The 17,722-nt window shown below is 38.8% G+C and overlaps 1 protein-coding gene across 20 annotated transcripts in view; it reads left to right on the top strand.

Annotated features, from left to right (window-relative positions):
- The window catches only part of LOC135489069 (Kv channel-interacting protein 1-like), a 180,506-nt gene extending 163,510 nt beyond the window's left edge, over window positions 1-16,996 (top strand). For 15 of the 20 annotated variants that reach the window (XM_064774191.1, XM_064774192.1, XM_064774210.1 and 12 more), the window contains 6 exons: window positions 930-959; window positions 7,347-7,417; window positions 7,858-8,070; window positions 8,260-8,322; window positions 9,976-10,017; window positions 12,644-16,996. In XM_064774191.1, the coding sequence (XP_064630261.1) occupies window positions 930-959; window positions 7,347-7,417; window positions 7,858-8,070; window positions 8,260-8,322; window positions 9,976-10,017; window positions 12,644-12,691 (467 nt within the window). In that variant the 3' untranslated portion in view covers window positions 12,692-16,996. Of the gene's footprint in view, window positions 1-929; window positions 960-7,346; window positions 7,418-7,857; window positions 8,071-8,259; window positions 8,323-9,773; window positions 9,836-9,975; window positions 10,018-12,643 lie in introns of all 20 variants that reach the window. The other 5 variants (XM_064774196.1, XM_064774193.1, XM_064774194.1 and 2 more) reach the window with 4 other exon arrangements.
- The last annotated feature ends 726 nt before the right edge of the window (window positions 16,997-17,722 follow it).

The following is a 17,722-nucleotide window of genomic DNA, read 5'->3' as shown; positions in this document are numbered from 1 at the left end:
ACTAATAGGTAAAGAACTTCTACTTGCGCGAGACTGCTCTGATAAAATTATCATTGCAGAGACTACGGTGACGTACACATATATTTTTTACAATCAAAAATGCCCTCAAAAGACGACATGGAATGATTATTTTATTGATATTTCCTACTATATACCTTCAAATTATCACTTTATACAAATAGATCGGCGTTAGGTCGCATGCTTTTCTTTCCTGGTGACACTATAAAGCAAAATAGTTGCAACCCCGTAAATGCGCTATAAGTCCAATAATAAGTGACGGTGACCCGTTATAAATGTTTCGCCAGCTTCGCTTTTTTGCCGCTACGCGGCGCGTTGGGCCCTTGCGTCAAGCTGCTGTGACATGCCGAATTCAGACATTTTCATCACTGTGTTTGCATCATATTGCACTGTGGCAGTTCAGGGTATCACAATCTCATAGAACTAATTTGTTGGCAAGTGAGACCTTAAACGTGTGAAAATCTTGAGAAAAGTATTAAGTCCGGTTCATTTTAAATCTGGGTGAAAGTCAAAAACTGTTGGCGGTACCAGTGCTTAAAGTCACAAGTACCAACGTTATTGTGTCATCAACGTAACTTGTGTCACATTGTCCAAAGGTATACTCTCACCACAAAAAAAGCAAAATTTCTTAAGGTTTTGCTTGCTGTTTTCTTCAAGCGCGTACTGTACTGCTTTTGACTTCACTCTCCACTAACGATGATGCTTTTCAGTAATTCGTTTCAGATTGTGTATTATCATACTTTGTCGTAGTGTGCATACATGTAATGTTCAATTGCTGTAAACGATGTATAATATGAACATGTTCTGGCTCATTAAGAAGCCTTTTAATTAGGTTCACAGTTATCTTAAGTGAACTAGCAGTTTAAGTGTTGACACTTTTTGATTTTTGAATTTTTTTGCCGATTCAACAGGTCCATATATGCTTAAGAAACATCATAAAGGTTTTTACGATTACATTTTCTTAGCTTTGATTTCTGTTTCCCTGCCAACCGCACCAATTATGCATTTGTTGTCACATGTGATGCATATGTTACGCCAAGCACGGTTTCTCTTTCGATTCACAGGCTACCCACATGGCTTTTCAAGTAGTGGAGTGGATCGGGACTGAAGTTATGTCCAAAGGGTGTTAGCAAGTATCTACCAGGAAATCAGGCTAAATAAAGATGACAGTAGTAGATGGGCTACTTGGGGAAAATTATGAACCTTTGACCTCTTGACCTATTTATACCCAATGTGGATCATGACCTCGTGACCTACTTTGAAACGTGAAATATATCCATTGCATTCTACTGAAAAATATATCAAAGTAGGTCAGGTCACTTGGTCAGTGTCATGTTCTAACTCTTCATACCTCCAGTAGCAGTAGGTCTTTAGGTCAAAAGCTCATAATTTTCCTCAAGTAGCCCATGATGTACTACTGTATACTAGATGCGTATAATATTTATGCAACACTTAATTTCTTGAGAGTAGTTTTTGTCACAATTACCATGTTTGATAATTGGGGTGCCCAATATGAGAACGATAAACCTGTTTGGCCATGTAGATATTTGGTTGATATTGCACGCTATAATGTTAATGGTGGTCTGGTTACAGTCTCTTCAAAGCAGTTGGCAGGTCTGATGAATTGCACCAGACATCTTTGAGAAAATCTAATAGAATTCTTTTGAGATCTGCATCCCACTATACTATGTTGTTTTGAATTCCCTGTGCGGTCGAGTTCTATGGTGGGGTTGATGTTGGCCATGAAATCAGAACTAGCATAACTGGTAAAGAGCTAACATTTTCTGAATTAATTCTGCATTTATGAAGAGAAAGATGAGGGTGTTCCTTATGTCATAATGCCAAGTTTCTTCAACATCTTGGTTGAGAATGAGGATAAGCACGACTCATGCATGTTAGCTACAGGGCGTCCAGAAAAGGCCACTTAAGATTTTCTATGTACAGCAAGGCACCCGAAATCAGTGCAAATGACTTCAGCTTCATCCAGACTCATGAAAGCAAACAGTTGTATAGCCTGTATATTTCAGGTTACCTTTGCGTTGCTCGGTCAGGAGAATCGCCCATTGCAATAGTTTCCATGAAATAAATCACCAGCGAGCATCCGGCCTCAGTTTTCAACCTATATCATTAATATTTTATACCTTCTTGTTTTTCCCACTTCTGCTTCCTACAAAAGGTGGTTCGTCAGGTATTATTAAACTTCACAGACAGGGACACCCTGATCTTAAACATTTTACCATAATAACAGTTACTGTGGTTACCTGTCGCCACCATGTTGGTTAATTCATGTGCACTACGTGCTTTAAAGTCAACTGTGGTGTGGTGCTGTTCAGACCAATTGCTTCAGACTTGCAGTGATTCTTTATCTTTTATTTTGTGCTTTGTTTTGGTGTTGTCACTATGATTTGTGCATGATCCAATTGAAAGTGATTTATGAGTAGGAGTCTTGAATAGCAAAGATATATATATTCAAAAACTATTTAAACTACTTGAAGGTGGTGCAAATGGAAAGTTACATTTCCAGTTTGGTGAAATTTCAGTGTATTTCCTGTCACTCAATTTATTTCCTTTTATTTGTGAAATCTGAACTCTTACTTTTATGACTGTATGTCATTTTAATAGCAATAAAACAATGTGTTGGCTTGGAATTACAACTTCAAAGATTGCTAAAAGGGCTGAGAATTTGTTGATGAATTTTGGCACAAGAATCATACGACACCAAAATGGCTCTGAGCCTTTACAGTGTTTAAAGGCAATTGGTTGTTGTATCCATGACACGTACTCGCCACTGCCATAACAGATCCTGGGCAAGCTCTTTTGTTCTTTACTGATTCTATCATTTCCTCTTCTGTTGCTTGTGGCTATTTGGAATTAGTGTTGACTTGATGTATTCTGTCCTTCAAAACAGACTACTTTAAAATTAGATTTTACACTTCTTTAACATGAGTGTTCAGCAATGCTGTCTCTGATCACAAAAGTGTTCAGCTACACAATCTGTCATAACATGAGTGAGTGTTTAGCAACACATTTCGTGGTCACATGAGTGTTTCAGCAACACCATCTGTGATCACAAAGGTGTTTAGCAACACTGTTTCTGGCCAAAACAAGTTGTTGGTTTAAATCAGTCTTTTTTGGCTGCTCCGAGGTTATGGTAAAGTGTCAAGGATCCCAAAAGCTTCTGGTAAATTGTTTGTTGCACTTTGTCTGTTTCCATGGTGACCAAGGGTGTAGAAACCTTTTTTATCTAGAATAGTGTTGGTGACAGTTTTTGACCTTGGAAGTGATTGTTAAATTAGTGTGACTAATCTAATGGCCTTCAACAAAGTTTGACTATCATGGGAGTAATTTAGAACCTTTTAAAGTACTTTTCCCACCCACTCCAATCCCTGCCCTCTCTGACTTTCTATTAGTAATACATTTCTGTAGTTGATTATCCACATCATACATCTTTACACTTGTTTTTGAATTTGGTCACTGAGGTCACTTAGCACTACCTTCCACCACATTAATGAAATCAAAGACATTGAATCATGATATCCTCAATATCTGTGGTTACGTTATGACAAATATGAGTGTACTTAAGCAATTTCTCAGTGTAGTATCAGCAGACATTGATTGATATATATCTTGTAGAAGCATCCTATTGTCTGAATTTGGGACCTAGTGCCAGATAAAGTTGCTGTATGTATAAGAGATTTTTTCAATATATTGTGCAATATCAACGTCTATGGAAAAGGAGAAACTGCTTTCATGGAAGAGTTGCATGCCTGCATCGTATGTCTGATCGTTTGTTTGATATTCTATGTGCCAGGTATTCATAAAGTTGTGGTATGATATGGCTTGATAGGTACTATCACCTAGTGTTCCCTTACCGGTAAAGGTTCTTATGTCACATGATGCAAGAGTGTTTTTTGTTAGAGCCAACCACCCGGTTTGTCGTTTATTGTCACCTAGCCCTGATGATGTATTGGCAATGGTACCTCCATGTGTGTTGGAGATCAAACTGATCCTCCTTTCATGTATCTGGTCAAAGGCGTACCCTCACACCCTTTTTGTGACTGTGCCTAATCATGTCTTAAAGATGCACCATTTCAAAATGGAAATTGGTACGTCAAGAAATAGACACGTCGGTTGAAAAAGACTATGTTGCGGCTCTTCTGTTGGCTGTGTATAGAGCATGCATGGCTTGATTATGTTTTCCGTGGACTGGCACATTATCTTTCGGGCTCAGGTTGTTGTTGTCAGAATAACACGATGGGTGTGCAGACTAAGCAACATATTTCATGGTGTGGAAAGACCGTTTATGTTGACTCAGTGTCCTGCTTTAAGATGATGACTTTCTTCCTGTTTGTTTCCGTCTCCTCTCTCTGGTCTGTCTCTTCCCTTCATTTGTTACGTTCTTCCTCTGGACAGCATCTTTAGACTTTCCCTTCTTCGGAAAGCCTATGGGGCGTTTTGTGGTTTGTATTAAATACTGACATGGGTCGGATCATATCTTTTGGTGAGACTTCCTCTACCAAATAAAATGCAAAATGTACACAAGGCGCGGTGGCATGCTTAGTGGAAGAGTGCCCGACTTGTAACTGAAAGACCATGGATCCGAGGCTCAGCCAACCACTCAGTACTTTCAACTGACCTGAACTGGCAAATTTTGGTGCAATACTTTGAGCAATATCTCCATCTCTCACTTTCATCATCATTGACTGCAAACAAGATCAAATCTGCAATTAACAAAGGACTATCAAAAATTCTATCACTAATCAAACTTTTAGTTTGCAGCTTCAGTAATTGCTTTATTGTGTAATATGAATCCAAGATCCTGTTTGAAGTGCCTACCTTTCTGTTAAGCCTATTTCCTAGACTTGTATTTCATTTCCAGCTTTTTTGTGTAAGTTCTTCAGCTTTTCATGTTGAATGTGGAAAATACCAAATATGATATCATAAGACCCATATCTACATAGAATTCTGTTTTACTCTTTTTCTAACTTATACACACAAGGAGGTAAGAAGTAACAGCCCAAAATAAGAAGTTAATAATTTTCAACTTTTCTCCTGAAAATTTTCAGATTTCAGACCAGATTTTGATGACAAATGTTGCCAATACAAAATTTGTCATCACAATTTCGGTCTAAAATGAAAAAGATGTCATTTTTTGGAGACATGTTTTACATTGTTGGCTTCCTATTTTTCCCATTTACTTCTTATTCCCAGACTAATTCAAACTTTTCCATGAGTGTCTTTTTCTTAGTTTATCAAACGAAACCTGATTTCCAAAACCTGTTTTTTCTCAAATTTGTTCATAGTGCTTGGTGTACATTTTCACCCTTACGGACCTCCCCAGTCTTACAAACAGCATGGTTCAACAATGGCAGGACACTCAATACTTTGTCAGATTTAGATGTGTTGCGAGAAACCTTAAGAATCAACTTGTGATATTGGAATTTGGAAACAACATGTGTCTTCGAAGTAGATGGGACCAGCGTTCGGTGGCGGATACGGACATTTTAAGGGTGCAATCTTGAGAGATGAGGGCCTTCCCCACCAAAAAATTGAAATTTAAAGTGGCAAAAAGTGTTGTTAGGGCATCTGAGGGTTGTAATTGGCATTGAGAGTCCTGCAAATTGTCACCTGATGCATGGACATAGCAGTTTTAAAACATGGAAAGTGTGTTTAATGGATAAGTGTCTTGATTAAGAGACAGGTAGGCTTTGAAACCCATCTATGCACTAATAGCATCCAGCATGTTTGCTCAATGTCAGATATTTCAGCCTATCCACTGAGTTTGATCTGGCCCACACTTTAAGGGAGTGCGGGGCAATAACGGGGAATTCCGGCAATAACAAGCAGTGACGGTTTATTTGCGTTCATGTGACCCCCTTTCATACACATCACTCACAAGGCTTTTATGGCATTATGGACAAAGATGTTTTTGTCTATTCTTACCCTGCTTTCTCCTTACCCATATTGCGGTCTTGCTAACTAAGCGTGTTCAAGCAAGAAGTTGGAGGGCGTGGGGAGGGACTTAAATGAGTTTATCTAGTGAGGGAATTACCCAGAATTTAGCTATTTCTGGATCTGGATTCTGACCCTTAAATTTGATGGATGACCAGAATTAAGAATATGTGTTGGGGGGTTTGACCTCCATGGACGATGCACACGATGACTGCATCGGCCTACTACAAGTTCTTATTTGACCTGCCTGTCTTGTGTGACCCTGATGTTTGTTATCACACGTGCCGAAATTGAACTTGGTCAAGGATGTTGTGCATGAAATTAGAACTACCTTGAATTGCCAATTAAATTAGCCATTGAGTGAATTTAAATATCTATTAAATGCTTCAACATGTATATCAGTATTAGTATTAGAATCTTCAACCCAATAATATTGTCGTCCAATTGCTTCAGACAGGACGAAAGGAGTGCTCTTGAATGCATTTTACATGGATGTCCAAAGCGCTCTGCAAACAAGTGACTTTAGTCACTGCAACCTAAGGCATAGCCATTGCAACATGACGATTGTGATTGGGAAGCTGCCACGGATTGGTTAAGTAGCTATCAGTTGTCATGTTGTTATGGCAACATCGCAGGTTGCAGTGATGAAAACAATTGCTTATTCGTCCCATGCCAAAGAAGGTTAGGAATTTGTTAGCATGCCTCGATGTTTGATGTAATTTTCTCTATCAAGATATCATATCAATCGCGTTCACAAACTGCCATACATTATACAATTGCCTTTTATTTACACCTTATCCCTTTCACCTACATGAATTACGTCCAAATGAACATGCCCCAAATCATCATGCCTCAAGCGCAGTTAGCTTGTTAATGCTTAATTGCACAGAATCAATTTAACACTTCTTTCGATTGAATTTTGTGAAAATCTGATGGCAATTGGTTGGGGAATGCATAATTTACTCATTGGCTGAACAAATCACTGGACTTACCTATCATGCAAGGACACATGGCAACTTTCTTACCATGGCCTGCGTCTGAAACATGGGCAAGTTTTAATCCCCGTGGTTGTGAAAAGGTCAGCTGGGATAGTCCCAGGTATCAAGCAATATCCGTGTGCACCTTCCACTTTCTGACAACAGCCTTGTGCACTTCGTAAACTCTAACAAGAACCCTTGGCCTTGGACTTCTCAACCCATGACATTTTCAAATAGACAAACATTTGCTTCTCAACCAATTCTCATCAGATTTTCAGAGAATTTAAATCTTATGTTCTGTTTCCTTCGAAAGTCATCTTTAACAAAAAATCATGTCTTAAGCAGACATTTCGATGTTTCTCGATGACTGACTGGAGCCTTTTCTGATCTCTCTTGCAGACGCCTCCACATATGCTCACTATGTCTTCAACACATTTGATAAAGACAACAATGGTACAATAAATTTTGAGGTAAGTCAGTTGTCTTGATTGTGAGGTAAGTTGTCTCTCACCTTGTCATCATTGCCCAGTACGTGAATATACTGCTGGTGATGATCGCTGCGTTTTGAGGTAAGTAGACTTGACTGCTACCTTTTCTAACTTCATTTTCAAGTAAGTTAAAGGGAGACTATAGGTGCAAGCCAAGTTTGTTTGATTGAGTCACACGAAGTCGCCGATTCGGATCTCTCCTATCTAACAGTACATCAGAACTATTCAGGTGCCGATCTCTTACGGTTTCACAGTTAAAAGTTAGTTACTGTATCTTGGTTGATTCTGGCACAACCTCCACATTGATCTTCCGATTTTAGTAAATTTGTACCAACTGATATGTATCAATGGCTCAGCCAATCATTGATCGTTGCATCAGGGCCATTAGGCCCTAGTTTCACTCACCATTCCATCTTTTGCAGGAATTTGTGATGGGTTTATCAGTATTATCACGAGGGTCGCTACACGAGAAGTTGCAATGGGCCTTCGACCTGTATGACATTAATGGCGATGGGATTATTACAAAAGACGAGATGTTAGACATAGTGTCAGCGATTTATGACATGATGGGTAGATTTGCGGAGCCGTGTGTGGATGAGACGACGGCAAGGGATCATGTGGATCGGGTATTTCAGGTAGGGAGACTTTACTGCTTGTGCCAAAACATTATGGTACTGGTAACCCTTTCAACATTTCATGATTGTCTACTTGGGATCAAAACTATACAACATACTGGCACCTCCTGTTAAACAAAAATTAAAAATTTTAAGGAATACACGCGTTTGGGGACTTCCTACGTTTGAAGCTTTGCTTTTTTTCAACAGAAAATGGACCTGAATCAAGATGGTGTGATATCAATGGATGAGTTCATGGACACATGCAGAAGGGTAAGTTATTCATTCAGATGGTGTTATGGATCAAACTGTTTGCCATGGTTACATTTAGTTGTTGCCATGGAGCACACTGTTTGCAATGGTAACAGTCAGTTGTTGCCATGGAACATACTGTTTGCCATGATGATAGTCACTTGTTGTCTTTCAACATATTGCACTGTTAAAAAACTGGAAATAATTGACACTTTTCTAATCTCTAAGAGTGACTAGCACCAATTTGTACTGGTTTCAAAAACCATGTTTTACTCTTAGTGGTTTGTTCAAGTCATCAGATATACGTGTACATGTATGTTAGGATTCGTACAGTCTGTGTTCACCTATCGTTAAGAGTGATGTTATGTTTCGTCCCAAGTTGTATTTGTGTTGATGTGATGATTATTTTGCAACATTTCGCATTGTTTAGTTATAGCAGATAAATAATATGTTACCTGAAATTTGCTAAAAATAGAATTTTGTTTGAATTTACATCCAAACTTAGGCTTCCTCGAAAAGTTCTATGCAAGTGTTGCAAATCCAACTCAACAGATCAAGAAAAATTAGACATCTTTTTGTTCGGATCGACCAAAAACGTAGCTTCATTTAAGTTGTATTCTTTTAATAAGCTATGAATCAATTCTAGGATGCTTCACCTTTTAATTTCACGTCAAATAGTAAAATATTTTGTCCTTGCTTATACTTGTATATCATCTTTTATATGATCACATTCAACAGTGATAAACCATTTTATGATATACACGTAAATATAGTTTATTCCACTGGAGAAAATGATTCAATGCGCAGAATTTTGCTGGAATTCCAATTCCATTTTCAACTTTCCAGTTTCATTACTTTCTTTTCAGGTTTCGTTTTTATAGAAAACTTTTTAAAAGGTTACAGTAGGCCTATACATAGGAGATGCCTAGAGCATGTGATTTAGAGTGCATTGACGCCTAGCTTACAGTACTTAATGATACCCACGAACAAAGATGAGGACATAGTGCGTCAAATGCTCTCTAAATCCCTGTGATGAATTTCAATTCTCTGGAACTATCATTGACCTCTTTGGAATAACTCACAATCTTCTTCTTGTTACCATTCTTATAAACTCGTCAACTGATGCTACCGTTTCATGTCCAAAATGTTCATCAAATAATTCTTAATAAGTCCTCTTCATATGTCATCTGAAAAGACGGCATCAATTTGAAAAAAGAACTAAATCATCTTAACCTATCAAGGGTTACATTCACTACACCATTCTCTCTACTGCTGAACTTTTGTGACAGGGCCATCCAATTGGTACATGTAGTTACATCCTTGTTTTACAAGTTCAAGGAAGGCGCATGCTAATAACATGCTCTTTTTAAAGAAAACAATGACCAAGTGATGAAGTGATCAAAAACCTTGATAATTGAAGATGGTTGAACTAGGCGTTAACTTATCGTACTTTGTTTGTTTTGCCCCTCTAGGACGAGGCATTGCGGGACTCGCTAGAGACACTGGACACCGTGCTCTGCTCCTCCTAGTAGAAGTATGCTGACATTTGCTTGCTATTTTGTCATGTTTACATTTGTTGAAAGGACTCTAATATCAGGACATCAAACGTTGTCATGTCAAATCATATTGATGTCCTGATATGACAGTCCCTTTATTTTTATTTTTGGTCACCAGAATATATTGGAAAATGAAAAGATTAACCAAGAAGCGAATCCTGTGAGTATTTTCTGTCAATGAATGTGTTTGCCGCAAAATTTGAAGCTTACAATTTTGAATGCATTTGTGAACTATCTGTAGATGAAATATTTGGTCCCTCTGACCGATTTTCTCTTTTGATTGTGGGCAAATAACTGTATGTAAGAATATTCCTTTCTCCTAGATGTCCATGTGCATTCGAAAGTGGTCAACTGACTTCTCAGTCAAAGGAAATTCTCTGTAGCTCCCAATTTCGGCATGGTACCCATGTTGACAACACCTCAAGCAAATACGATTCCTCTGATGGATCAAAAGGGAAATTACAAGACAATCCTTTGAAAACCTGTAGGCCAAAACTGAAGCCAGCTAACAACTATCATAAGGAGAGAAAATAGACATAGGGGCCAACACTCAAGGAGTCAAATCGCGATTCCGGATCACGCTGTCATCACGCCTTAACTTTTCACTAAAACTATTCTCTGCTGTAGAGATAAAACAAAAAGCAAGGAAACTGCATTCATTTTCCTTATTTTTGGTGACCATTCTATATCGTCTTCCCCTTGCCGCTTCCCTCGCGCCTTTTGTTGTAGTCCTGTTGTCTTCCCCTGATATTGGTAAACCGTCACAATGTGGTAAAACACTGTTACTGCTTCTCGACTTTTGACATGTTTTATCCTCTTTCATTGTATTGCCTTTTTTAAATATATTATTGATATGGTGACGATATTTTGATCTTATCAAAAGTGAAATAATGCAAAAAATTAGAACGTGGCAATGTTTTTAATCAATATGAAAAACTGTCCTGATGAGAAACGTGAAGCCGCATTGCCTGAACGTGTAAGTCAATATGGTCATTGCTGCGTAGTCGTCCATGCTGCCATCTCCAGAGCATCCTGCAAATCAATCTTGCTCTCGCATCTTTGTGAGAAACTTTCGCTGGTTTTGTTATAAACTGGGTGATGCGATGATGGGACAGCATGATTTTAAACCCATGGCCCATTACTAATGACACATAGTTAGCTACATGTAGTGCGGCATGTTTGCAGCAGCAATGTAGGCTACTGTAAACCACTAAATTGTTTTTGTGATCCGCAAAAAAATTCTTTTAAAAAATCGTGACTTATTTTTGCGATCTCAGTTATTCGCGAAATGCGCGAATATTTGGCGGTTTACAGTAATGGTTTTCATTTGGTGCTTGCATTCTATAATCTTCAAGTCACATTTGATATAAGTGACCATCTCAAAATTCTTTGATGCAACGAAGTATACGTTGAGTGTGGACGATCTGGTCGTCTACACCCGTGGGGGTGTTGTGTGCCTCCCTGTTATGTTATTTGAAGGGGTTGAAGGAGAGACTATATCTGTCAATATTTTGGTGGTATCAATGAATTTTAAGATGGTCCCTTAATTCATGTATATTTAATAATTCTCACCAGATTTCTGAAAGCGTTGCTATGTTGCTCCCAACTTTCTGAGTTTTTTAGTATGGGCATGTTTATATTGCGGAATGAAGGCTTTAGACGCCTTAAACCAAATTTTTGGACACATCGCTATCTTGTTGCCGAGTTTCTGAGTTTTTGAGTAGGAGCATGCTTGATACTGCGGTATTATGGCTTTAGATGCCAATTACCTTCTTCCTAACATCCGTGCATGGTTAGAGACTGTTTTTGCACCAAGGCTATGGATGATCTTTGATTCTCATAGGTGTACTGCCCGAAAGTAACATGCGTGATAAGGGCAACATTCATGCATACATTTTTTGCCTTCCCGAAAATTGCCTGTTGCACATACTTGCCAAAACATTTGCTGGCATATGCTTTCTGCCATCAGTGGTCAAATGTTGGTTTAGGCTTTTGCAATCCTTCACTGTCATGTCCCATATTTTGAAATTACGATCTTTATCCTTTCATTTCATCAAGAATAAAAAAGAGTTGTCTTTATTTTTCTGTATATACACCTATGTATGATCTTTGCACAATACTCCTCACTTTCTATGCTGTAGAATAATGATTTTACTGCTGCAAAGCCAAAGCACACTATAAACTAAACTGAAGAATACTAGTAAACCAGGTAGTGACCAGAATTGTTTTCATTTTGAGACGCAAACATGAACACTAGAATTTCAGTTCTAATAAACTTACTATCATATTTTGGCAACCAATGCGAAATTTAGTCTGCCGCGAAATGAGAGCAAATTAGACAACTTTTGGTTTCGTAGGCATTACTTGGTTTACAGTAGATGACACGCGTCATGAGCTGGTGCAAGGGTATACTTTGAAACACCAGTCTTCACAAGGTAAAGGACCTGTCTCACGGTGTTATTTTCCAGGTTTGGGGCCCTGAATTTGACATGTATAGAGGTTAAACACATTACATTGATATCAAACTTTAAATCAAATGCTGTGGTGCAAAGAGACCAAGAGTCTCACGCCGATAATGATGATCGAACCTGGGCCCTCATTACCCGCAGTCAGCGATCTTAAACACTACACCACTGTGACTCCTTTAATTTGAGACTCGAGAATGTCTTGTTCATTTTCAGATGAATCAAAGAATTGTCGTCAACCAAAAGCAATACCTATAATATTTGAAGTTCCCGTCAATAACTCCAGTTTCTCCTCCCTGTATCCAAATGTTTGCTTTTCAGGACAAATCAATAACAGAATCGATGGCAATGTTTGACACAGTACTTTGACATTTGGAGGAAGACCCTCCACCGAGCAGCATCAGCAACAGAATAGCCCAGGTACTGCGTACCCAAGGAGAATTCACAGACACTGTGCCACTTATCCAGCCGATGGAGCAGCTAACCCACCTTACAGGACCTAGAGACACTGTGCCCATCATTCAGCTTGGTTCCGAGATACCTTGTGTGAGGGCCGGGCCGTCTGGCTGTGGTGCATCAGTACGCTTGATCTACTGAAATGGTTCAAGTGAAATTACCATCAAGGTGCTTTTCATATGGATTTTTGCAACAGGACTGTTCAGTATGTAAAAGTGGAGGGACTTCTTGGTACAGCTGTCAAATGCAAATAGCTATTGCAAGAGGACTGTTAAATGCAAATGGCTTTTGCAAAAGGACTGTTAAAGTGCAAAATGCAAGTGGAGCAAACCCCAAACAGTTGAAATGACACCTTTCATCCATCCCCAGGTGATGTAAAATGGCGAGTGAGCGAAATGGTACAGCTTTTTTGTGCAGAGGAAGATTTTTAAACAAATTTGGTCTTGTGGCATAACACTTCTATGTTGGTTTGTAAATGAAATCTGTATCTAATTTATATAAATTTCGTCTTCGTTTTGTTTTTCCAATCACGTTCTATCAAATTGGGAAAAGAGAAGAGAGTGGGCTTTTTTGGTGGATGAGTATGGGACCCAATCAGAGAGAAGGAAAGTTTGACTTGAACGAACTTCAGCAGAGGACACAAATACCAAAGTTCATTGCCACGGCAACAGGTGTAATTCCAAACCATGAGAATTTCAATGTCTTTTTTCTCCGAGGTGAATCTGCAAACGAGGATTTGCATCAACTTGAGTGACAATTTTAAAAGACTGTGTATATAGAGGTGTATATTATATGCATTGGAACAAGTTTAAGTTTGTGCACTTATTGTGTTCAAGTTGGTTCAGACTATTATCAATCTATGCTCAAACTCTTCAAGCCTGACTCATTTTCATAAGAGATGGGGATTCTTAATCTAGTTGAAATATTATGCAGCCCGTACGTGTTATCATAACTGGTGAGCCTTCATCTGCAAAATGATACATTGTACATATATGGATGACCTTGAACTTTTGGACGAGATGGCATTTGAAGATTTCCACAAGTTATGTTCTGGGTTGACATTGATATAGGATATTCTTGATAGCTTCAAGAATGAATCGACCTCCTAATATCATCTGGTTTCTGCCATTGAAAATGCTATGTTTTCAATTCAGGGTTGTAAAAGTTCTGTGGGACTGTTTAATGACAGCAAATGATGTGCTGCAAATTTCGAGATGTAAATATATCTTTCACTGCGAACCCGGAAATTTTGTATGCCATGTGTCCACGTTTGCAGTTAATTGCAAGAATACCATACTACCAAAAAGGAAAATTGATCAAAATCATTGTTACAGGGTTGTCGGAAGCGCTAAATCAAAGGTACGCCAATTTCACAAAATGGCCTAATAGTAATGGGCTGGGTTAGAATATTTCCGGGTTCGCAGTATTTCGTGAAATGTAAATAGAAAAATGTTTGGGATCGTTTCCTCCATGCATACGACACAATTAGTTTTTTATGAATTTAAAGATGTTTCAAATACGTTAAGTCTGTATGACTAAGTGTTTAGTTTGTGTGTTGACGTGGCAAGCGATGTGAAAACCCAGTACCTGTGAGTATGTGTTAGACCTCGCACCTGTGAGCTGCAATTCTGCATGGCTGCTGTAGTAGTTAAAACATGTTTGCAATTCTAAGTCATTATGTATTCTTCGAATAAATGTCAAACAGGATAACGAATTGATATGATATTTCCATGTGGTTCTTTAAACTGCAGTGGTTTAATTCATCAAGACATTGCTTAAGCAGCAGGTGATTTTCAGCGAGTGGTTGATATTTTTTATTTCATTGTTAACATTTTTATTAAGTTTTCTACATTTTGTAACAGTAGTGGTTTAGGTTTGGTTGATCATGTTGATAGGAAAAAAGGCACATAGATAGTTGTGTCAGGTTTTCACATACAGTGTTTCCTTAATTTACCAAATTTACCAATCAGTCAAGAAGAAGAAGCTGGGAACATTACGTTGCAAGCATCTCAATTAATGAAATTTAAATGAATTTTTAGAGAACACTATTGTGTATGTTGCCTTTGAAGACTTTAATAGATAAATTCGGTTGTCACAATGATTGGCTGTTGCCCTTTTCACAGATCTTAGAAATGCATTAGAGAGGGGGAATGGTCTTATTGGGGATCAAAACGGGCACTTTATCAGAGCATGATTTGAGATGAGAAGTGGCTTACGTAGGGATTCAGTGAAAATTGGTTCATCGGGGATCCGGATGGGCAAATGCGTGCTTTTCCTCTAATAGTTGTTGATAAATCTGGTTTAATTGCACCGACTTCTCCATAGCTTTGCAGTTGCTTTGGACCGACGCGACCGTCAGAGTACGGTTTCTATTTTGTCGCAACTTTTTCAGCGGCTATTCTTCTCAATCAAAATGTACGACTGTTTTTCTACTCTCTTGTCTCTCTAATCATCACCTTGTACATGCTTTGACTTGTGCATTTGGAAACTTTTATATAAAATCATCTGAAGCACAAATGTTCTAAGTTCACATTGTAAATGTTGTTGACATTTAATAAAAAGAGAGTTTTTAAAAGCTAAGTATAACGTAGTGACATAGTGGCGTTTCCATTGGTACTTGTTGAGAAGCCATGTTTGTGTAGACTTGGTTTGTCCACGATTTGATATGTGGTAATTTGTTCGGGCAACCATTTTGTCCCTGGTGACTTGCTGTCTTGATCTTCTTCAAATTCGCTGGTTTGTTTATATACCATACCTCCATAGTCAGGGCTAGGGCCATCCTGACCCTCAATGTATTGACAATCCAGGCGGAGGCTATGGAGGCAAACCGCTGTAAGTTCTGTATGGTCTAGGACCGGCGTAGAAGGAAGTAGGCCTACTTTTGCTAATCACATGTCGTCCAGAGATGAAAATACAGCAAGGGCATGCTGTGTCATTTATTTCTGTTTACCATGCTTCAACTGTGTAGTGTTTTTTCATCAGTAAACGCCTGCGCCAAGTATTTGGCGAAGACATACATCCTTCTACGTAGGTTCAGATTGTGTAACGGAGCACTCACTTTTAATGAATATGGCTGCAATTTGTATGTTTGGTTACGATTTTAGATTGGCTGTCATTATCCCAGGGAAACATTTCTTAAAAGTAGGCTCAGGTGATCAGTTATTTTGCTCCCTGATTTATTCAAAATATTGTCTATCAATCGTGTATCTCTTTAAGCAGTGCAGTGTATGCATTAGTTAGTTAAGTGCACTACATTTAAATTAGCAGTGTGCGCAGTTGCTCACTCGGCATAAGCAGTAGGCTAAACATTTGTTTTTGGAGGATTCATTTCGGAAGATCTTCTGGGTTGTGACTTCCTTTTAAATTCAGGGTTTAACATGCAAGCACTGTACATAAGACTACTGAGTTATCTATTTCCTGGTACCATTGTTAAACAAATCCTTTGTTCTCATTGTTAATCTGTCAATTGTACATGGCCCCAAAAACGGTCCTGACAAAGAAATAACTGGTAAAACCTTCTTGATATTGACAAGGCCATTTATTGGAGATCCCTCAATCAATGCTTTCATACAGTACAATTGTTTAATAATTGAATCGGGGATATTCACACATCAATTGTTTTTTTCTCTAAATTTTTTCTGTAAATGGTTTTTGTCCATAATGGGATAACTAATCCTGTTATCAATGTCAAATGTAAATAATCAAGAAATAGCCTGTGATGGTTCTGATGGAGATGTGTGTTTTGAAATTGTTAAAAGTCAAATTTGTGAGGGACATTTGGCTCTATTCCTATGTGAAAATGTATTGATTTCAAGAATGAGACCACATCTCAAGGTAATTGCCTACGCCACACCATTGTACATGTATGTCAACTCCTATGGCCATCTTCGATATAATTTGTTGTAATTTTCACTTGGAAAGAGCCCCTCACATTGATAGAGAGGTTTAGCAACATCAATATTGAATTGCAAGTTTGGTTACGAAGCCTCTCTATATGAATAAGCCAGGCTTTGTTCCTGTCTGACAAAACAAATCAAGTTACTGAGTTGATGTTTCACGGATTATTCCTCCGTGATTGGGTTGGTGTAACACCTATCTCTTGCCTTTATCTCTGTATATATAGCAAGGCTCTCGCAGTGGTGTAACTCAGTAATATCACTCAATCAATTGGTGATCAAATGGATTTCTTCAATAAAAACATATACATGTACATGCGAATTAGTGCCTTTTGTCTCTTTCTTTACTTTGCCCAAGGCAATGGCTCAACTAGGATGCACAGCCGTCATGCCAAAACTGTGAGAGTTGAGACAGTCACAACCAGACTGAATCGGACCAGGTAGACACCTATGTTAACAAAACCGTAAGAGAGTTGAGACAGTCGCACACAACCTGGCTGCCAACCGTCTTACCAACGCGGTGTTACTGTTGGAGATCAGACTGTCACAACTAGACCAAATTGAACAAAGCAGATCCACTGATGGGGAAAGTTCATGCAGTCAGCGCGGTGTGAGAGATGAGACTGCCACAACCAGACTGTAAAAGGGCCTGGCAGCTCCGCCAACTTGCAAAATTTGTGAGAGATCTCAGACTGTCCCAACCAGACCAAATCAGGCTAGGTAGCCGCATCCTGCTGTCAACACGGTGAGGGATATCAGACAGACGCAATCAGGCCGCCGTATTGCCCAAGGCAACTCCACGGTGTGACAGTTGATACAGTCACAATCAGGCCATATCATATCTGGCAGATCCACGCGTGTTACCAACACGTGAGGTAGCCACTAGCCACAACAAGACCAAATTGAGCCTGGCAGCGCCACCAACTGAACTACCGTCACATGGGGTAACTACCGTCACATGGGGTAACCTTAAACAATGGGATTACTTAATACCCCCAATATAATTTTTGCGATTAGGAACATCAGTACCAACGTTCAAAGTTTCCCC

The sequence above is a fragment of the Lineus longissimus genome, chromosome 6 (genome assembly GCF_910592395.1).
Source record: "Lineus longissimus chromosome 6, tnLinLong1.2, whole genome shotgun sequence".
NCBI classification, from domain to species: Eukaryota; Metazoa; Nemertea; class Pilidiophora; order Heteronemertea; family Lineidae; genus Lineus; species Lineus longissimus.
Note: the sequence above shows the minus strand (reverse complement) of the source record. Positions and strands in the feature narration are given on the sequence as shown.